The sequence below is a fragment of the Aplidium turbinatum genome, chromosome 7 (genome assembly GCF_918807975.1).
Source record: "Aplidium turbinatum chromosome 7, kaAplTurb1.1, whole genome shotgun sequence".
In the NCBI taxonomy this organism is placed as follows: domain Eukaryota; kingdom Metazoa; phylum Chordata; class Ascidiacea; order Aplousobranchia; family Polyclinidae; genus Aplidium; species Aplidium turbinatum.
In genome coordinates, this window is record NC_137478.1 from 28,831,296 (window position 1) to 28,853,863 (window position 22,568).

The 22,568-nt window shown below is 39.3% G+C and overlaps 1 protein-coding gene across 1 annotated transcript; it reads left to right on the top strand.

Moving 5' to 3' along the window:
- Positions 1–14,869: 14,869 nt before the first annotated feature.
- LOC145774584 (uncharacterized) lies at positions 14,870–22,289 on the top strand. The gene is made up of 2 exons (XM_082585851.1): positions 14,870–15,047; positions 21,464–22,289. The coding sequence occupies exon 2, from the start codon at positions 21,792–21,794 to the stop codon at positions 22,281–22,283; it is 492 nt and encodes a 163-aa protein (XP_082441977.1). The 5' UTR covers positions 14,870–15,047; positions 21,464–21,791; the 3' UTR covers positions 22,284–22,289.
- The last annotated feature ends 279 nt before the right edge of the window (positions 22,290–22,568 follow it).

Sequence of the window (22,568 nt, forward strand, 5' to 3'; positions counted from 1 at the left end):
TACCTCACAGGGCACAGCTCATTGAAACCAACAGAAAGTATTTCAGAATTCTCCTTCATTCTTTCAGAATCCCTCCTCCTATATCCAATACTTTGTTTTGCACGAAATTCCTTACAGACACTTACATGAGCATTATGAAGATGCCTTGAATCGAGGAAATTTTGTGGAGTTATTGAAGATCACTTGTGAAACAAACCCGGTTTTTGAAGATTTGAGAAGCAGTATCATCAAACAGTATTCATTCCATCAAGACTATTGGAGTAAGACGATCTTCAATGAGTTTGTAGAAGCTATGGCTGATGAAGTTAGGACCCAGATTGGTGAAAGTAGTGCTGAAGCTGGAATGCTCTTTTTTGTTATTGACAAATGTAAGGACAAAGCTGGCCACGAACAGTTGTCTTTGTGTGTTCGTTATTCCGTAGGCTCAACTGCAAAAGAACGTTTCATTGGCCTTGTTCGGTTGTCAGAAAACTTTTCAGCTGCTGCTATTGCTGAAAAGATACTGCCCCTCCTTTCTGCTCTTAGTGCAAACTCTGTTTTTTTGGGCTTGACAATAGATGGAGCCAGTGTTCTATTTGGAGTTCACAGTGGTGTTGCAACTCGTTTACGGAAAGTTTATGGCTGGATTGTGAATATCCATTGCACTGCACATCGTTTGAATCTTATTGTTGGTCAAATTGTTTCTCAAGTTCTGCCCTCTACTCTTGGAGTTATGAAGCAATTACATTCTTGTTTCAATGCCTTAAAAACTGCAGACACCTTTGAAAAGTTACAAAAAGAACACAACGAGAAAGTTCGAAAAGTTCCAGGTTATATTGAAGTTAGATGGAGTTCATTGTTTGAATTGACCCAAACTGTTGTTGACAGATATCAAAGTACACTGATGACACTCGCTGAACGGAGTAATGACACCGACAATCAAGGTATTGTGTGTGCACTCATGTGCAGGTATTTACCACAAGATGGCTAACTCAGCATTTGTTAAAGATCTTTTAGTGTTTTATAAGGTGATTGCACTGCTACAAACATTATCAAAATTGCTTCAGGAACGTTTTATCAACTGGCACCAGGCTTGTGCAGAGATCAGACCTACAAGGAAAGCATTAACATAATTACAGGAAAACCCAAGTTTTGTATCCTCCCTTGTGGATTCTATCAAGAAGACATGTGAAGATTGTGCCTTCCCTATGAATACAAACAGCGCTTTGTATCAAACTCGTTCACAAAGCGACAAGTTATTAGGTGATGGAAATGTCCAAATGCATGTCCAAGTTCAAAATACATTGAAGAAGGTTGCTCAATGCTCAAGCTGTTGGAAGTTTTTTTGATGAACGTTACTCCACCGACAATATGAAGCTTCTTGAAGGCTAAATTTTTTAAGGACCTCGTCTGTCCGAAGTGTCCACAAATCAAAGAATAAAGTTGTTTTCAGCACCTAGGGGACTGTTTCTAAGAAGTTTACAGGTCAAAATTGACAATAAAGTCAAAATTTGTCAAATTATGGCTTTTGACAAATTGTTTGTGTTTCTTGAGAATAATTTTTGTCAAAATCCTTGTAGAAGCATTGCAAATCAAGAACTGCGACACAAATTAAACCATAGTAACCCATAAAAGCAGGAAATATGTCACAATGCCCACTTGGATCAGCAGTAACTTTTATTGCAAACTGTCCATTATTACGTATTTAAATAATTCTTATAAAACACTTCCTCTACACAAACGTCTTGTCGAAGATCAACAGTATGGATGTTAGGCATACGCGCCGACTTCCGGGGGGGCCGGCGCCCCCCGTAAATTTATGGCTGGGGGGCAAAAAAAATGATTGTTACAAGTGGTGTTTCAAAGATAAAACACTTCGCGAAAGAGATTTAAATAAATTAAACAGACTTAAAAAATGCCAAAAGCGAACAACAGCTTACGTTGTTCTTGGCCGCAAAACAGCAGCTAATCGCATGGCTTTCTCATATGATATGGAAATTTCACAGTAGATGGTAGAGTAACTTACACTGCTGGAATAGTCACGCAACTATTCACTGCAATATTACGTAAACCAGCTAAATTAGACAAGCTATTTTCAACGAGGTCTTCCCGCTGTGAGATCAATTATGATTCACCAGAATGATTCATTCATGCAGTGTCCTCATTGTCAACTAACGTGTAGCCGTGGAGGCTACTTAACATTAAAATATGTCATGAGTTCAACTGTGAGAGATAACTAATTCTCGCTGTGTGCACTAGATTTCATAGCTCAATAAGCAGTTCTGCTTCAGTAAAAACAGAACATCCATGCATTGCCAATGTACGTCAGGCTATTTCACTGTATTTGAGCAAATTTGTAGTTCTCGCCGTTTCATCTTGTTTATTGCGTGTAATCATATTCGTATTATAGCTCTTATCTTTCACTTAGGATTAACAAAAAATATAATTTCGAATGGCTTGGCATATATTTAAAAAGTTGTTGGAAAGTGTGGCAAACTATTTTTCTTTCATCGGAAAAATTTGGATCACGTTTTTATTCATGTTCATTGTTCAGGTTAGTGCTATAGTATAATTTCACGATCAAATGCTCTTCTTAGCTTTGGTCAGAACAACCCAATGAGGATTTTTTTGTATTTTTTTTTTTAGTGTTAGACCAATAAATTACAGGCTAATAAAAAACATCGTAAAATGTTGAAATAAAAATAACACATATGCCCTCTTTGTTAGAAATAGCTTACTGAAATTCTGTAATACAAAAATGCCTAAGCAAGCTAAATCGTCTTCAGCAAAAGTTAGACAGATTTGTCAAGATTTTCCTGGTGAATTTAATGCAACTCCGGGGGGGATTTAAGGCGCAATTTTTGCGAGTTTATAGTGAAGTGCGAGAAAATGTAATTTGTTGAAGGCCACAGGAAAAGTAAATGTCATCAAGCTGGATTGGAGCGACAACAAGCATCGCAATCAAGACCAACTTTTATTGAACAAACCTCTTTTATTCAACACGTTTGGGTCTGAAATCGACATAATATTATGTTTGATTAATTGGCATCAATTCAAGGAAGAACTGTGGCCCCTACAAACAAACAATTTCGTTAGGTCAAAATTTGATAAAAAGAAAGTGAAGACAAATTTTTTTTAGGTCACAATAAAAATAGCCCTATTTATGAAACATCATAAGATTGCTGCTTCCTAGAATGGAGTTTAAAATGCAGAAAATCAACTCATTATTAAAAATTAGCTTCCATCTTTAGTGACTGTCAATTAAAAGATAGAATTACTCAGGGACTGTCAAATTATTTCATTAGGCTACGTTTACATGACGTTTCATTTCGCCCAACAGGAAAATTTTCCGTGTCGGTAAGTCCGCCAGACGCGTAGTCTGTTCACATGCAATGACCGAAATGAGATTTGCGCCGGTCTGGATTTCATTGCGATCATTTCAACAGAAATGAAACCGAAATGAAGTCGTTGCGGGTATGTAAACGCACCCGCAATGAGATCCTAGCAACGAGATTAGATCTGGTGGTTTGAGTGTAGTTAATGAACTGGTAGAGTATTTATTGGTAGTGTTGTGTGTAAAGGCATAATACAGAATGTTTGTTGTGTGTTAGTGAATTTGAATAGCCTACTTGGCATTTCAATGTTTTAAGATTTGCAACTAAATAGATTTAACTGTTGGTATTTGTAAACATTAGGCTACCTTGCTGACTGACAGACATATGAACTTTATTTATATCTTGTATTTGCTTATTTTGGTAATTTGTGCAGCCTAAATGAAAAAGCACAATCATTTAATAAGACATGTCTCCAAAGTTGTGTGTAATCTTTTGTGCATGTTGGACATCTTTTGGAATTCTGGTACCGTACATCTTTTGGAATTGCATGTTTTATTGTGGAACTTATGTTTTGTTTATAGAAAACTAGTGAAATTGGTAATCACTCATTTTAAAGTAAGTATTACTATTTCAATATACGACATTGATTTACCATGCAGCACTCCAGTACACCACTGAGAAATGAAAGAACATGCAATAGGTAAGTATGTGCTGAACATGTTTATGTTACATCATTTCAGTTTGAATCATTTGTATAGGTGTTGCGACCGTGCCAAATTGCCCATTTAACTATCTTATTTCGGTTCCAAGCATGTGACAAAGTTACCGTATTGTCGCTTCAACGTTTTTCTGGACCTCTGCGAAGTTGCGAAATGGCCCGTTTCGGCGAGTCCGATTCGGCGAGTCCGATTTGACTAGTCCGATTTGGCGAGTTCCCTATTCGGCGAGAGCCTTTTTCGGCGAGTGCCCTATTCGGCGAGTTTTTGAAATTTTTAAAAGGAAATTATCGGGTACCGTAGCCTAATTACAATTGCCGTTTTTACATCGTTTTAACGTCGCTAAACGTTAAAATCGTGCAGAAAGGAATAAAAATAAAATGTTTAAACTATTAATTTAAAATTCGTCATGTCAGTTCAGTTATTTTTATTTTTGACCATCATATGAAAAACAATACACGTCAACATAGCAAAGGTAGAAGCGACAAAACGCGAACGTTAAAACGTGCTTGAATTCGTCATGTCAGTTCAGGTGTTTTTATTTCTGATCATGATATCAAAAACAATTCACGTCAACATAGCAAAGGTGTAGAAAAAGGTAGAAGCGACAAAACGCGAACGTTAAAACGTGCTTGTGACCGAAGTAAGTTATTGAGTTGAAAGAAATTTGGCACGGTTGCAACACCTTCAAAAAAATTTAAGATAAGGAAAAATAAAAACAAAGAAAATGTTACAAAAAAAATAATGTTTATGTCTATAAGTTAGTACTTTTAAATAGTTAAAATCATAGGCACCTAACTATTTTTTTGGCCGTGGGGGCGAAAGCGTGTTTCATCAGCAGCAACGTAAATTCAGCGAAATGTCACGCAGATGGATGACGTAATTATGTCGTCACACTAGGATTGCTTTTATAGCCACACTCGGAGTTATCGCTACGTTCGACCTACCGTTAATTATTATAAACAAAGCTCGATCAAAACACATGCTATGCGTCTGCGTTGGCTAGCGGTTGATGGACTGCGACTCTTTAAGCTAAGCACAACATAAAGTTTAGCAACGCACTAGATTTATTAGCATGAAACAAGAGACGAAAAGGTTTACTAAAAGGTATACTGTAAATGGAATGAAAATACTAACTTGATCACATGCTTGAAAATATACCTGTTGAAAGCAAAATCATTCATGTTTACATCAATTCAACAGCACGTCACCTTTAATAAAATTAAAAGTTGCTGACATCCGTAAACAGCCCTTGAAAAATAGTTACAGAGAGACGTTTGATTAAGTTTTCGACTTGACATTGCTCCCTTTTCACTACAATATCGCAACTTATGGCTGACCAGCTTTCAAGTTTCAATTCGCTGTAATACGCCCGTTTTCGTGTAGCAGATGAAACAAAAGATGCGCATATTCCCCGCCTTTGATCGGGTTTCTATGGCAACGGTCGTGTGTGCGCCATGCAGTTTGCGCGAGTCCGTTGTTGTGTTGATTATGCCGCTTGTGCGACTGTGGGCAGTGCGGTTTGTACCAGCCGGTCCAGCCCTTGTTACGTTGGTTAGTGGTAACCTCGGGCCGAGACTTCAAGTTCATTTTCACAGCAACCGATTCACTGCCGCGACAATTCTCTGCAGAAGTTTCGACTTTCGAAAGCGACAGCGAGGCTGTTTGCAAGCGCATTAAGTTAAACGCACGTTGCGTCAACGTAGCAAATTATGTTGTTTTTGGGTGCATTCAACATCTGATGACATTGAATCGACGCAAAATGGTAGATTTTTGCTATGTCACAGGCAGCAAAATCAGTCATTTTTACATTGATTCAACGTCTGCAGACGTTAAATCAACGTAAAATGACAGATTTTTTTTTGTCTGGGGTGGGATTGTAGCATCGCTACTCGTTCTAGTGATTATTTACTGCGAAGCTGTTGCGGTTTGCATTTAAAAATGTTTTCCTGCTGCCGATCGCTAGTTCATCTATTGTTTTATGTATCAATGCCGCATAAAAAGTTGCTCCCACGCGGAAATATGCGTGGGGGCCTGGCCCCCACGGCTTAGGCGCCTATGGTTAAAATGATTAGTTTGGATCAACAAATGTGTGACCTACACTCCTACAGCTTAGATTGAAAGGAAATTATCGGGTAGGCTACCGTAGCCTAGTTATCCCAACCAGCAAAAATTTGTTACAAGAACCCAGTTAGCCTAACAGTTCATTTTTACATTGTAGTAACAGAATGAAAAGGCTAACCAAATGTGTGGCCTATCGTTTTAACGTCGCTAAACGTTGAAATCGTGTAGAAAAGGGTGCTTTTGCTGACTAGGATACGTTGAAACTGAGAAACATTTACAGAAGCCCAACGATACGTTGCATTTTTAAGATAATGTATTCAGACGTTGAATCAATGTACAAATGAAATGTTATGCTAAATGGGTTCTTGGAACAAATCGTAGGGCTTCTGTGAATGTTTCTCAGTTTCAAAGTATCCTAGTCAGCAAAAGCTCCCTTTTCTACACGATTTCATCGTTTAGCGACGTTAACACGATAGGCCACACATTTGTTTAGCCTTTTCATTCTGTTACTACAATGTAAAAATGAACTGTGTTCTTGGAACAAATTTTTGCTGGTCGGGATAACTAGGCTACGGTACCCGATAATTTCCTTTCAATCCAAGCTGTAGGCCACACATTTGTTGATCCAAACTAATCATTTTAACTATTCAAAAGTACTAACTTATAGACATAAACATGATCTATTTTTTTTTTTTGTAACATTTTCTTTGTTTTATTTTTCCTTCATATGTTAAATTTTTCTGAAAGTGTTGCGACCGTGCCAAATTTCTTTCAACTCAATAACTTACTTCGGTAACAAGCACGTTTTAACGTTCGCGTTTTGTCGCTTCTACCTTTTTCTACACCTTTGCTATGTCGACGTGTATTGTTTTTGATATCATGATCAGAAATAAAAACAACTGAACTGACGTGACGAATTCAAGCACGTTTTAACGTTCGCGTTTTGTCGCTTCTACCTTTGCTATGTTGACGTGTATTGTTTTTCACATGATAGTCAGAAATAAAAACAACTGAACTGACGTGACGAATTTTAATTTAATAGTTCAAACATTTTATTTTTATTCCTTTCTGCACGATTTCAACGTTTAGCGACGTTAAAACGATGTAAAAACGGCAATTATAATTAGGCTACGGTACCCGATAATTTCCTTTCAAAAATTTCAAAAACTCGCCGAATAGGGCACTCGCCGAAAAGGGCTCTCGCCGAATAGGGAACTCGCCGAATCGGACTAGTCAAATCGGACTCGCCGAATCGGACTCGCCGAATAGTAGCAGACCCGCGAAGTTGGCATATATCGTTTGTTTATTGTGATGGTCAGAAATAAAATCAACTGAACTGAACTACTGCCTCGGAAAAATTACTTGTATGCACATTGAAGGTTAATTTTATCAATGATTTTTCTAAAGGTACATAATATTAGTTACTGTAATTTCTTCTCTTTCGCTAGTTACTGCATACATAGGCGTCGAAATAGGGTGGGCAGGGTGGGCGACGCCCACCCTGCCGTGAAACGAGGGTGGGCATAATATGTTTCGCCCACCCTGTTTTCATGACACTTATGAAGTGTTCGTTACAATTATTTCCGTTTTAGTTAAACGCTGAATTATCCAACCAACCGCAGCGCAACTTCTTGTTTTACACTATGTCTCTCGCTAGGTATCCGACAGAACAAAGCAATGGCAATTCCTGGTGAGAGAAAGCCACGTTTGATCTTTTCTCCGAATGGTATCACCTTCGTTACGTCACAATCAAACTTCAGTTCCGAGTCAGCGTAAGGGAATATGAGTATGACATCATAATGAACATGACAATAAAATAACCGATACAAACTAAAGACGTACTGAAACAATCGCTTTTTACAAATCAAAATGCGGCAAATCCGAAAGCGCCACTTCAAAGATAACAGGTCACGCGCTTTTTAGGTCGCAAAGGAAAACATGAAAGAATTTATTTAGTTTAGCAGCGCTCATAAGATCGCAAGAAAGCAAACATCAAACCTATTAAAGATTAATTGCTGCAGCGACGCTAAACGCAGTCTTTGTGAGAAAGCATCCCTCGAAATTAGCTTCCATCTGCGACGGCAAAAACATTGCCGTCGCCAAAGCAACAAACCTTGGATTGCGGCGGCAATTGCTGTATGCTTTAATCAAACGAAATTTTATGCGCTTCTTCTTCATCGTGTCACTCGGCGGTAGCCTACTAGAGCATTACGCAAGCTATTCCATGTGCAACACATTCCCTTGTAAATACTAACTTAGGCTGATTGTTACGCAAAAGTTATTTTTTCGTCAAATGCTTATTGTTTACCGGTGTCGTTGCGAATATAAATCATGGTGAAGGAAGATACAGTTAAAAAGTGGAATTTACCTGCTATAGTTTATCAAACAGAAGGAAAAGTTAGGGTGGTATTTTGCAAAATTTGTAAAGAATTTTATGACGCAAACAAATCGGAACTAGAAAAGCTACGGGGTCAAGTTAAAAAAGTAGTACAGAATTGGATAAACGATTCTTCGGCAGAAAAGAAAAATAATGCTTCTGATCATATGGCATCGCGTTCATGAACAGGCAGTTTTGCGTCTGCAAGTATTCCAGTGACGACGCGACAACCTCATCCTCCGACACAGCATCTGATGATTCCGATTCTGACCAGTTCTTTATCAAACAGACTTTGCGTTGCTCACAGTATCCCAATTGTGCCGAAATTATGTTAGTGTATACGTAAGTCGAGGCAATCTTCTCGCAGGGAGCTGTTAATTCAACGTCGCTAGATGTCGAATTAATGTAAAACAAACGTAAATTTCTAATTAGGCATTGTTGTTACGCATTATAACCCGCCGGAAAAACTAAATCGATTTGTGCTGACTCGAACGTTGAATCAACCCAAAATGAACTTACTTTTTCCCCATGAGTTATTTAACGTAAATTAGCGTAACAGCATGCGTATCGCGTTGCTCGCTTTATCGCTACTTTTGGTGTTATTACATCACAACAAATCAAACAGTGTGGTTGTGATAGACTACTCTAGTATGTTTTTCGCTTCTCGTTTTGGTACAATTTTTTCATAATAAACGTTCACAACAATTGCCGAGGCAATTTCAACTTTTGCCGTTTAGCCTCGGCAACGTTTTTGACGAAGCAAAAATATGCTAATTTCGAAGACTGAGTGAGTGTTCACAGCAAGTAAAATAGTCCGAGGTGAGGTCTTGGTGCGATGTTTCTGCTGATTAAACTCCCGCCGCGAGTAAATAACACAGGAAGAAATTTTGAACAATTTTTGTCCTAATTAAGTACTCATTTTGCGGCGGCATTTTTACTGCCGTAGCAGAATGGCCATTATGACGTTTGCGGCGGCATTTACCACGGCAATTGCGGTGTGCCGCCGCTAATTTCGAGTACTGGCAAAGACTAACCATTGCGAATTTGCGAACATACACAATACACATTCAATGAAATCTGTTTGAAAACTCTCGCCCACCCAGAATTCCTCTCTTCTAAGAAAAAATCGACGCCTATGACTGCATACAAAAGCTTTATTGACTTATCATGTAAACTTTGACTATTATTACTGCAGATATTTCACTGATGCATAGTTGGTACAATTTAAGGTTTTTTTTTCGTGGCTATTGTTAGTGTTCACACAAGCATTATGCACTAATTGCTTCTTGACTTTGTCTACAGCAACCATGAAAACCCACCCAAACGACAAAGGGTGGAATATCCAATTGAAGATGATCAACAAACCATAACCATCAGCGAACCTGAAGAAATTCAATTCAAGAAAACACCACAGAAGCGGTGGATTGGGACAGTGAAAAAGTTCAGGTTTTATTGGAGAACTTGCAGACATACAAAAATGATATGGACATGAGTGGCCTTGACTTTCAATCAGATTTGGTGCAGTGCTACTCCAAGGTGAGGGAAATGATGGCAGAGTCTTACCCAGTAGAAGATTTTGGACCTTGTTGTACTGCAACAGTAGAAGATACAGAAAACATGACACCGCAAGAGTTTCATGCACACAGGAAAACTTCTCAAAAAATGGAAAAATTGAAAAAACAATGGCTACAACCGCATAAAAAGCAAGGTCAAAGAACTCAGATTGGGATACAACTTACAAGACTGCAATTGACAAAGGATCCCGGTCTGGTTCTGGACATCTCATGGTTGAGAACTTTGACAGCTTAAAGGCGATATGGGGTGGGTCACCTTCTGTGGCTTCATTAAGTTTTGGAGGATGTGGCCTCAATATTTCCAACACCCAGATTCTTGGTGACGATCATGCTGAGCAATTGGAGGCTAGTGTAAGCTTGGAGCAGCAAGACAAGGATAGTAAACGAAGCAAGCTTACAAAGAAGTTGTCTGCACATCAACGCGATGTGCTTCAAATGAAGCTGACTCAAGAAAAACTTGATCTAAAAAGATAGGCCATCAACGTGATGAAAGAAAACGCCCAAGCTACTTGTGACGCCATTTGTTCTATGTCGCAGTCGATGGCAACCATTGCAGAGAGCCTGAAAGAAGGGTTTACAGCAATTGCTAATGGCATTGTGCAATCCCAACAAATGGATAAAAATTTGTAAATCACTAGGTCTACCATGCAATACCGGTACTTGAAAAAAACTACTTTTTCTGCTGCATAGCCATTTCTTAGAAGCCAATTGCATGAGGAACATAATGGAAAAGTGGTTTGGATTTAAAATTAATCATTAATTGTTGAGTAGTTTTTGGGAAAATTGAATTGCATTTTTGTTTATTTGTATGCCTCTCGCTTGCAGTTTGTCTGTTTGTATCTTAAAGGATTATCTTTTGTGCCTGAAATGTGAGACCAATTTTTGGTAAATTTGGAGTGCTGATTTGAAAAATGTGATCAGTTTTTTTCTTATGTCCTGTTGCCTTTGTGGTACTCGCAAAAACTAAAACATATACGATAAAACTGTTCATAATTTTGGAATCAGCACCCCAAGTAGACCTCAAAATAGTTCAAACATTCCAGGCACTAAATTACGGTATGTGTTCACCAATGTTTTACATTAAAATGATACCCTGTTGTACATTTATTTTTAGCAATCAAATAAATATTTCTCACTTGTTGTTGAAACAGCCATTTGAAATGTGCACTTGCTGCTACAGAGAATGCTTTTGTAATAGGGCTAAGCAAACTCACAAATACATCATCATCGTTTTTATTACCAACACAAAAGAAAAGAGTTCATAAAAATGAGTAACACCCCAATGCGATACATCTAGAAGGTATTCTGCCAAGACTTCACAAATGCATTTGCCATCAGAAGAAAAATACGAAAACAATTTATCAGCCTTTTCATGATGGTTACAGGATTGCATCCTCTCATCTATATGCATGAGTGTTTGGACTTCAACATTAATTTCAACATTGTTCAACTCACAAAAGTTGTGTAGAACAAAACATGAGTCAATTAATGTGGAAACAAAGTCAGTCTCAACATCAATAATTTTATGGAGAATGCGCCATCGTGCTTTAAGACGTCCAAATGCACATTCAATTTGATTTCTAGCTGCTCCTAAATGAAAGCCTGCTGCTAGCTGCTTAAACACTAATTCCTTAAGACTTCTATCAGGGTTCGATCTTAGCACTGGTCCTCTGGCCAATGTCTAGTGCGAGTTTCCCGCGAACCAGTACGAATCGTTTTGCACTGGTCCGACTGTCCAGTGCGAAAATATCATCGTCAGACCTCGAAATTCCTTTTTGCTGACGGCGGACAAATTAAGTCTCATGGCGGAGTGCGGACACACCAGTTTTAGCGTCGATCGTCATACTCAATCACTCGCCATTTGAGAACTATAGCTACGGTTTAAAAGGTTTTTTTAAATTTTAACGAAGTCACTCTGAAAGGCTATCATCAGCACAACGACGTTCAAGGTACGAACTGACGGCGTGAAGAGTCAAAGCGTCCTGTAGCTGCTTAATACGCACACAACTGATTAACTTCCACCGAATGAGGTCGCATGGCTTCTTGCGTCACAATACTCTGGGCACGAGTCGGAAAACTTCTACACTAACGCTACTATTTTCTGCTGTGTAAAGTTTCACTTGGCTTTTTTCTGTAAGTTTATTTTTGCGTGTGATGTGAGCGTAAGTGAATTTTCCCTGGGCCTTTTCTTTCTTACTGTAATAGCAAAACAACAAATTTTGCTGCATCTTACTGTAATAACCTCCTCGTATAAATATAATTTTGTAACCAACCTTGCTTTATCTATATTACTCGGAGATCAAAGCCAGACATTGTGACGTAAGACTTGAAATAAGTTGCGCGTGATTAGTGTTCAAGAATGTCATCAATAGTTAAAGCAACATAAAAATCGAAAGTTTTCCTGCTTGAATGGAAGCTAAGGGATAGGCTACAGTATTCACATTTTCTAGATGCGCGGAAAATTATATTCTTGCAACAATTGTTCGTGCTATGCAATGACGATTTGTATCGCTCCTGTGTTATTTTTCGGCGGACAAATATGACCGGCGAACAAAACACGTGATCCGTGCGTGTTAAACTATCAGAAAAAGGCAATCGCAACATCACGTGTTAAATCGTAAGAAAAAAGCAATCGCAACATCACGTGTTAAATCGTAAGAAAAAAGCAATCGCAACATCACGTGACGGTGTTAAATCGTAAAAAAAAACGAAGCTGAGGTCAAGGCTCCGGGCTGACTACGTAACAGATCTTCTGACCATCAAGCTACAGTCAGCAGAAATAAAAGATTTCGACCCCAAACCTGCCATGGCAAACGATTCCTGTGTGAGGTCAAGAAGGCCCGACACTGGCTATGTGTTTACAAGGCCAGACAAACACACATCGGATTTCGATTATGACCCATTATCGGATTCAGAAATTGAAGAAGAGCCCCAAGTAGATTGAAGACTCAACGTAGATTGAATGGCTTGCCTAGATAAACTGTTGTTACTGTTATTGCCATTGTATATTTCCATGTTATTGCCACCATTCATTATTGTCGTTTTAAGGTGGTTTTCCCTGGGTTGGCCTCGTGCTTCCCACGACAATCTTGTTTTTATCAGTAAACGGGACGGACCATAGCGATCTCGTGCGGACCAGTGCAAATGGTGAGCCACTGGTCCGGTTGGCCAGTGCGAAAAAAAATTAAGGTCGAACCCTGTCTAACATTCGGATATTCTTTCATTAAATTGGGCAGCAACGGATAAGCAGGATCGCCAAGCAAAACTGGGGGAACAAGGCCATAACCTGGAAGAATCTCCTGGCAATCAAACGAAATCAGTTTCTTAGAAAACACTCCATTGACATAGCAGTTAGCATACACTCTTGCATCATGAACACTGCCAGGCCAGCGGACTTCCACATTAGTGAAAATGCCCTTTTCATCACAAATTGCTTGACAGTTGATTGAATACTTCATTTTGTAGCAGAAGTAAAGTGTGAGGTAGGTGTGTGGTACAAGTAGCACCTTTGAACCCTGGGCAGTCGCCATGGATTGTTACACCATGGGTCTCAGGGAACACTGGTCTTGATCACACACCAAACTAACAAGTGGGTCCACGTCCCACCTCATGGGCAACAACCTCGACTGGTTGGCTAAAACTTGTTAGAAATCCTGCTGCCTTGCAGGAAATACTTTTTTAAGTAAAAGCTAGGCCCACCGCCAATAACTGTGGTTAGCGTCAGGAAGGGCACCCGGCTGGAAAATCTATGCTCCAAAATATTATTTAAATGCAGCAAAAGCTAAAAATGGCCCCTAGTCCCCAGCAGCCCTTAGATGGGCAAGGGGTGCGAAGAATCTCTGGGTTCCGAGAAAACAAAAAAACATTGAAAAAAGATTATGGTGTTAGAATCGGATGCTGGAATGTGGGAAGTTTGTGTGGTAAAGGAACTGAAATATGTGAAGAACTAAGAAAAAGAAGGGTGGATATATGTTGCCTAGAAGAAGTAAGCGCGGTTTTTAGGTGCCAATGGGAGGAGATATAAGTTATGGTGGTCAGGAAATAACACGGGAATCGGTGGTGTTGGTTTCTTGGTAAAAGAGGAATTGTGTGAGAAAGTAATAGAAGTTAGAAGAAGGAGTGACAGAGTGATGACAATGGTACTTGCTTTTGAAGAGGAGGTAGTGAGGCTAATCTGTGCATATGCACCTCAAAGTGGTAGGGACTACTTAGAAAAGAAAAGTTTTTATGATGTTTTGGCAGAGGAATGGGATTTACGGAGTTCAAAAGAGTTGGTGTTTGGATTAGGAGATTTTAATGGACATGTTGGAAAACAAGCAAATGGGTTTGAGGGCATTCATGGAGGGTATGGTTTTGGGGAGAGAAACATGGAAGGAAGAATGCTACTTGAAATTTGTGATGAAAGGAAACTTTGTATTGCCAACATATGGTTTAAAAAGAAAGAGAAAAGGAAGGTGACTTACAGCTCAGGAGGACATGAGTCGGAAATTGATTTTATTGTGGTTGGGCAGGAACAGAGAAAGTACTTGAAGAATGTGAAAGTAATTCCGTGGGAGTTGCAGCATAGACTAGTAGTAGGAGACTTAAATATGAAAAAAGTGAAAAAAATTGTGAAGAAAGAACGAGTTTTTGTGAGAAATGTGTGGAAACTGGAGGAAGAAAGAATGAGTTTTTGTGAGAAATGTGTGGAAACTGGAGGAAAAAGAAACGAGAATTAAGTTTGTGAAAAGAGCAAAAGAGCTGGTAAACATAAGTGCGCAGGACTTGTGGGCTTCATTTCAGAAAGGTGTCCTAGCAGCATGTGATGAAGTATGTGGGAAAAAGAAAGTGGGGAGGGATCGTGGAGACACATGGTGGTGGGATGAAGAGGTGAAGCATGCGATTTCACAGAAAAGAGATGCATACAAGCAGTGGCGCAAAAATGGGTCAGAAGAGAATAAAAAGAAGTATAAGAGTATGAAAAAGAAGGCAAAGAGGATTGTTGCAAGAGCTATGAAGAATGGTGCTGAGGAGGAACTTAATAAAATGGGGGAAAGCCAAAACAAAGTATTCAGACTCATAAAGCAAATGAAAAAGGATGGGAAAGATATTGTAGGGGGAAGATGTATAAAGAGTGGAGATGGGAAGTTGCATTTCAGCCAGGAAAGCAGAGGAGAAGTGTGGAAGGAACATATGGAAAATGTTATGAATAAGGAGAATGTATGGGATCATATGACAGAGGTTGTTCTGGTGGAGGGCCCAGTGGGAAAGGTGACTCGTGATGAAGTGGTGGAGGCAATGGGGCAAATGAAACTGCATAAAGCAGCCGGTCCATCAGAAGTGAGCGTAGAGATGATAAAAGCAAGTGGAGAGTTGGGAATTGAAGTAATGCTACAATTTAGCCAAAGGGTATTAGATGGAGAGGGAATGCCGGAGGAGTGGAAGCACAGTACTGTTGTTCCACTGTTCAAGAGAAAAGGGGATGTGAGAAGTTGCAGTGCATATAGAGGTGTAAAACTACTAGAGCATGGAATGAAAATTGTGGAGCGAATACTAGAAAAGAGGTTGAGAACATTGGTGAAATTAAATGATATGCAGTTTGGATTTATGCCAGGAAAAGGTACAGTGGATGCTCTGTTTATATTGAAAAGAATGCAGGAGGAATACCGAGAGAAGCAGAGAAAACTATATATGTGTTTCGTCAACTTAGAAAAGGCATTTGACAGAGTACCAAGGAAAGTGATGGAGTGGGCAATGAGGAAAAGAGGTATACCAGAGGTATTAGTGAGAGCTGTGATGTCTATGTATGAGGATGCAAGAACAAAAGTGAGAGTTGGATCAAATTATTCAAACGAGTTTTTTGTGAAGGTTGGTGTACACCAAGGATCAGTTTTGTCACCTCTGATATTTGCTATTGTGGTTGACGTTGTAACTGAAGGAGTGAGGGAGGGCTTATTGAGTGAAATTTTGTATGCAGACGACCTGGTCTTGACAAGTAATAGTATGGAGGGACTGGAGAGAAAGTTTGAGAAATGGAAAGAAGCATTTGAAACCAAGGGTATGAAGGTGAATCTTGAAAAAACAAAAGTGATGGTGAGTGGAGCAGAAGGAACAGTTGTTGAGAGCAAAGTAGATCCCTGTGGAATATGTGGCAAGAGAGTGATGAGAAATTCAATGCAATGCAAGGAATGTGGAAAGTGGGTACATGCAAGATGTGCTAATGTCAAGAGAGCCTCAACAAGATTGGCGAAGTGTTTTGTTTGTGGGAAATGCAGTAAAGGAAGGAATGAAGTGGAAGGCCATGATGATGAGTTCTGCCATGGCATCGAAACAGTGACAGACTTCTGTTATCTGGGTGATCGGATAAATGGAAGTGGTAGATGTGAAGCAGCGGTGACAACAAGGGCAAGATTGGGCTGGGCAAAGTTCAGGGAATGTGGGGAAATGTTGTATGGCAGAAAATTTTCACTAAGGATGAAAGGAAAAGTATATCGGAGCTGTGTGCGGCCTGCAATGCTATATGGTAGCGAGACATGGGTATTGAGAGAGAGTGAACTGGCAATCCTGAGAAGAACAGAAAGGTCAATGGTGAGAGCAATGTGTGGGGTGACAACGAGAAGGGAAAAAAGGACTGAAGAATTGTTGGATATGCTAGAGATGAGAGAGACCATAGACCAACTGGCAAGGGCAAATGGAGTAAGATGGTATGGACATGTGATAAGGAGGAAGGAAGGAAGTTTTCTTAGAAAGGCACTAGATCTAAAGGTGGATGGGAAGAGGAAACGCGGTCGTCCAAGAAGAACGTGGAAACAACAAGTGAAGGATAAGTTTAAAAAAGTCGGACTGAAGGAGGAAGATGCAAGGGACAGGGTGAAATGGAGAAAAGGGATTAAGACAATTGCTGCGCGGAAACAATCGGCCACCCCCACTAGTGGGGAACAAACCGACGATGGATTATGATGATGATTTTACATACAGCCAATTCCCTTCACGCTGTGAAACAGTTAGGATTCACGAGACATGCGCCAAATTAATTACTTCCATCCAGCTGGTGGGAAAATTTTGAACAATAGAATATGAAATATTTCAGAGGATGTGCTGAGAAATGTTTTATATCTCTCAATCTATAACCTTTATTTGCTCAAAATTTCAGCTCAATAGAGGTGATTAAAAGTTAGGAAAAGTCAAGAAATCTCGTAGTCGCAGCCTCAGTGGTTTTAGAGATAGAACTGTTGATACAAAAAAGTTGAATTGACAGCCCCCCCCCCCCCCCCCAAACTTCAAAGGGTTTGCATTGAGTCAACAGATCTATGCCTTAAGGTTTACGTCAGCTCCGGAGATCAGTAAAATATAAGGCTGTCATCTTCGGTGCAACAAGACCATTGATTGATTGGTTTAGTGAGGATTCGTAGTCCCATTGCTTTCATTTTGAGTGATCATACTGATTTTCAATTTATTTCTAAAAGACGTTACGTACGGTACTGAAAAAATATATAACTAAGGTTGGAAGACATTACGTCATGTCTTTTCAATTCAAAATGAAGTTTAAAATTTATTCTTTTGTTCATAGTGTTAATCCTCCTTCAAAGCGGTATTACAAAAAACAATTTTCGATAAGGGGGGCATCAAGAATATGTCGACATGACTTTTAAGGTTTACGTCAGCTCCGGAGATCAGTAAAATATAAGGTTCTCATTATCGTGATTGTAAGCCGCATTGTAATTTCTCGTCAAACTGTGCAAGGATGCAAGCCATCTGCAACTGCTGAGATCACTTGTTCGATCTAGATTACCATCTAAACAGCTATTCGTTAACTAACTTTGAGTTGACTTCAGAGCATAAAAGCTAACAGCTAACTTAAACATAAAGAGCTAACTTTGAGTTGACTTCAGAACATAAAAGTTAGTGAGTTACCGGAATAAGATCGCTTTTTGAATCAACCAAGTAGAAAACTGATAAATAATAAAACTGTAATAATCTCGCAAAAAAAAGCAATCAACCTATGTCTCTAAAACAAAGTTTGCCTAATTTTAAACGAAATTGCATTAAAAGAGCGAGTTTTGCCAATACCAAACATTCAAATATCTCAGTCTGGAATTAGCAACAAGAAAACATAGAGACTTAGCTTTATTTCCGAAAAATGCCGAAGAAAACATGATCTTATCCTTTTGCCATGCCACCGGACAGCACCATTTTACAGAAATATTCATACCCACAATTTTGTTGAATATGCTCTCAGAATGCACCAAACTGAAAGTAATTTTTCAAAAATTTCCGTGGCTAGAATACGATAGAAGCAAAGGTAGAGCATTCTGAAACAATTTCATTAATGCTTCCAAACGTGGTCTGCATCGTGAAAATATACTTATCGTTGCCTTCCACCACATGCAAGGCGGAGCGATCGTTTAGTGCACTCAGGCGCATAAAAACCTACTTGCGATCTACCATGACAACTTGACCAGTTGATTAACAGTTGGATTGACAGAGCTGTTGTTGGCAAAATTACTTTTGCCAAATGTTAAGTGTCAGAGCAGCAACGTAACAATAAAATTTACAACATACCTCCTGTGCTTTGTTTTAAAGTTGCTTTGTAAATTATCGAGCTACAAATCAGGTGTGAAAAGACAATTGCATCTACGAAACACGCTTAGTAAAAATCAAACAAAAACATGCAGTTTGAAAGTTTTTAGGTTGCCATATTGTGCTATCCGCCACCCCGTGCAAAAATAAAAGTCGGCGACTATCTATGCATTGGAGAATGTAGAAACTTATTTAAACATGTATTATATATTATACAGGCTAGTGTGGGGGGTGTTCAGAGCAGGAGGCAAATTTACAAAAGTCTGAATATTGCAAGCTGGTGTAAATCAAATTCGTGGTTAGGAAAATCACTATAAACCATTAAAATTTATATGGTAGGTGTGTGGTACAAGTAGCACCTTTGAACCCTGGGCAGTCGCCATGGATTGTTACACCATGGGTCTCAGGGAACACTGGTCTTGATCACACACCAAACTAACAAGTGGGTCCACGTCCCACCTCATGGGCAACAACCTCGACTGGTTGGCTAAAACTTGTTAGAAATCCTGCTGCCTTGCAGGAAATACTTTTTTAAGTAAAGGCTAGGCCCACCGCCAATAACTGTGGTTAGCGTCAGGAAGGGCATCCGGCTGGAAAATCTATGCTCCAAAATATTATTTAAATGCAGCAAAAGCTAAAAATGGCCCCTAGTCCCCAGCAGCCCTTAGATGGGCAAGGGGTGCGAAGAATCTCTGGGTTCCGAGAAAACAAAAAAACACTGAGAAAAGATTATGGTGTTAGAATCGGATGCTGGAATGTGGGAAGTTTGTGTGGTAAAGGAACTAAAATATGTGAAGAACTAAGAAAAAGAAGGGTGGATATATGTTGCCTAGAAGAAGTAAGATGGAGGGGACAGTCAGCGCGGTTTTTAGCTGCCAATGGGAGGAGATATAAGTTATGGTGGTCAGGAAATAACACGGGAATCGGTGGTGTTGGTTTCTTGGTAAAAGAGAAATTATGTGAGAAAGTAATAGAAGTTAGAAGAAGGAGTGACAGAGTGATGACAATGGTACTTGCTTTTGAAGAGGAGGTAGTGAGGCTAATCTGTGCATATGCACCTCAAAGTGGTAGGGATTACTTAGAAAAGAAAAGTTTTTATGATGTTTTGGCAGAGGAATGGGATTTACGAAGTTCAAAAGAGTTGGTGTTTGGATTAGGAGATTTTAATGGACATGTTGGAAAACAAGCAAATGAGTTCGAGGGCATTCACGGAGGGTATGGTTTTGGGGAGAGAAACATGGAAGGAAGAATGCTACTTGAATTTTGTGATGAAAGGAAACTTTGTATTGCCAACACATGGTTTAAAAAGAAAGAGAAAAGGAAGGTGACTTACAGCTCAGGAGAACATGAGTCGGAAATTGATTTTATTGTGGTTGGGCAAGAACCAGGGTTGAGAAAAACCCGTTTTTTTTTTAAAAAGCCCAACCCACCCGGGTTTTTTTTAAAAAACCCGGTTTTTTTTGGGTTTTTTTAAAAAAGAGTAGATTCATGCTTATTTCACCTCAAAACTACTTTTTACGAATGAAGTGCCTTTCACTCACAGTACATGCTTGCATAACTCAATAAAATAATCCACTAGGGCTGTTGTTGCTTGAATGTTGCATCATCCATTAGTTTCAAGATCAAGTTGGATGTTGCATCATCCACTGATTTCTATACCAAGTTGATGCTACTGTGATAGAAATCACATTATTGCATCATTTGGTTTAGATTTGAAGGCAAGGAGCATTTATCCAATGGCCATGTAGGCAAATGCTCTGAAAGAGCCATGCGTTAGAATCCAGAATATGTAATTGGTAAATAGCCTCCTAAATTGCATTACACATCATACAGGGTGTAAACGCCAAGTGTAGACAAACAAAAATTGTCATAAATAAGTCAATATCGAATAGATTTCATTAAATGAGGGCTAAATAATAAAACAAAGACACACTGATTAATATCCATCGCCATTTATTCAAAATATCCACCTTTGGCATAAATTAAACGTCTGAGTCTATTTAGAACTTGGGCACATGTTGCACGCAAAGTTTTAGCTTCTATTTCATCTCAGCATTTGAGCAAAGCTCGTTTAAGTGCATCAGTATTTTTGTGGGAGATTACACAGGCCTTCTGCTCCAATAGTGACCAGACACCAAAGTCCATACGGTAGGATTCAAATCTGGCGAAGATGGAGGCCAGAGTTCCTTTGACCAGAATCCCTTGAAATTGTCCTTGCAGAAGCTCTGGACCAACTTCGCGGTATGAGAGGTTGCCCCATCTTGCTGTAGTGTCACCCCGCTGTCTCCTAGACTCCTATCAACCCAGGGGACCACTGAATCCTTCTTTTTATGACAAATTTTGTTTTTATTTATGACAATTTTTGTTTGTCTACACTTGGCGTTTACACCCTGTATATACAGACTACAGTAGAGTAGTACTTTCACCAGTTTAACTATAAGGCCTTCTTGCATAAATGAGTTTTAGTGTAGTATACACAAAGTGACATTACTTGATTTTTGTGTACTGTACAATATCCACTGTGTTTTCAGTTTATTCTTGGAAATTTACTTCACAATCACATCCTTAAGTCCTAATTTAAAGTTTGTTTTAAGTGCTTTGTAGTGTTTTTGTTCATTTTTTTAATTTTCTTATAAAAACTGGACAAATATGATGCTCTGGGTTTTTTTATGGGTTTTTTTAAGTGGGTTTTATTGAAAAAACCCACTCGGGTTTTTTTGGGTCGGGTAAAATACCAACAACCCTGGCAGGAACAGAGAAACTACTTGAAGAATGTGAAAGTAATTCCGTGGGAGTTGCAGCATAGACTAGTAGTAGGAGACTTAAATATGAAAAAAGTGAAGAAAATTGTGAAGAAAGAACGAGTTTTTGTGAGAAATGTGTGGAAACTGGAGGAAAAAGAAACGAGAATTAAGTTTGTGAAAAGAGCAAAAGAGCTGGTAAACATAAGTGCGCAGGACTTGTGGGCTTCATTTCAGAAAGGTGTCCTAGCAGCATGTGATGAAGTATGTGGGAAAAAGAAAGTGAGGAGGGATCGTGGAGACACATGGTGGTGGGATGAAGAGGTGAAGCATGCGATTTCACAGAAAAGAGATGCATACAAGCAGTGGCGCAAAAATGGGTCAGAAGAGAATAAAAAGAAGTATAAGAGTATGAAAAAGAAGGCAAAGGGGTTGTTGCAAGAGCTATGAAGAATGGTGCTGAGGAGGAACTTAATAAAATGGGGGAAAGCCAAAACAAAGTATTCAGACTCATAAAGCAAATGAAAAAGGATGGGAAAGATATTGTAGGGGGAAGATGTATAAGGAGTGGAGATGGGAAGTTGCACTTCAGCCCGGAAAGCAGAGGAGAAGTGTGGAAGGAACATATGGAAAATGTTATGAATAAGGAGAATGTATGGGATCATATGACAGAGGTTGATCTGGTGGAGGGCCCAGTGGGAAAGGTGACTCGTGATGAAGTGGTGGAGGCAATGGGGCAAATGAAACTGCATAAAGCAGCCGGTCCATCAGAAGTGAGCGTAGAGATGATAAAAGCAAGTGGAGAGTTGGGAATTGAAGTAATGCTACAACTTAGCCAAAGGGTATTAGATGGAGAGGGAATGCCGGAGGAGTGGAAGCATAGTACTGTTGTTCCACTGTTCAAGAGAAAAGGGGATGTGAGAAGTTGCAGTGCTTAGAAAGGTGTAAAACTACTAGAGCATGGAATGAAAATTGTGGAGCGAATACTAGAAAAGAGGTTGAGAACATTGGTGAAATTAAATGATATGCAGTTTGGATTTATGCCAGGAAAAGGTACAGTGGATGCTCTGTTTATATTGAGAAGAATGCAGGAGGAATACCGAGAGAAGCAGAGAAAACTATATATGTGTTTCGTCGACTTAGAAAAGGCATTTGACAGAGTACCAAGGAAAGTGATGGAGTGGGCAATGAGGAAAAGAGGTATACCAGAGGTATTAGTGAGA

Excerpts from the sequence above, each read along its gene's own strand:
- LOC145774584 (XM_082585851.1), top strand. The coding sequence starts at position 21,792 with ATGAAGAATGGTGCTGAGGAGGAACTTAATAAAATGGGGGAAAGCCAA.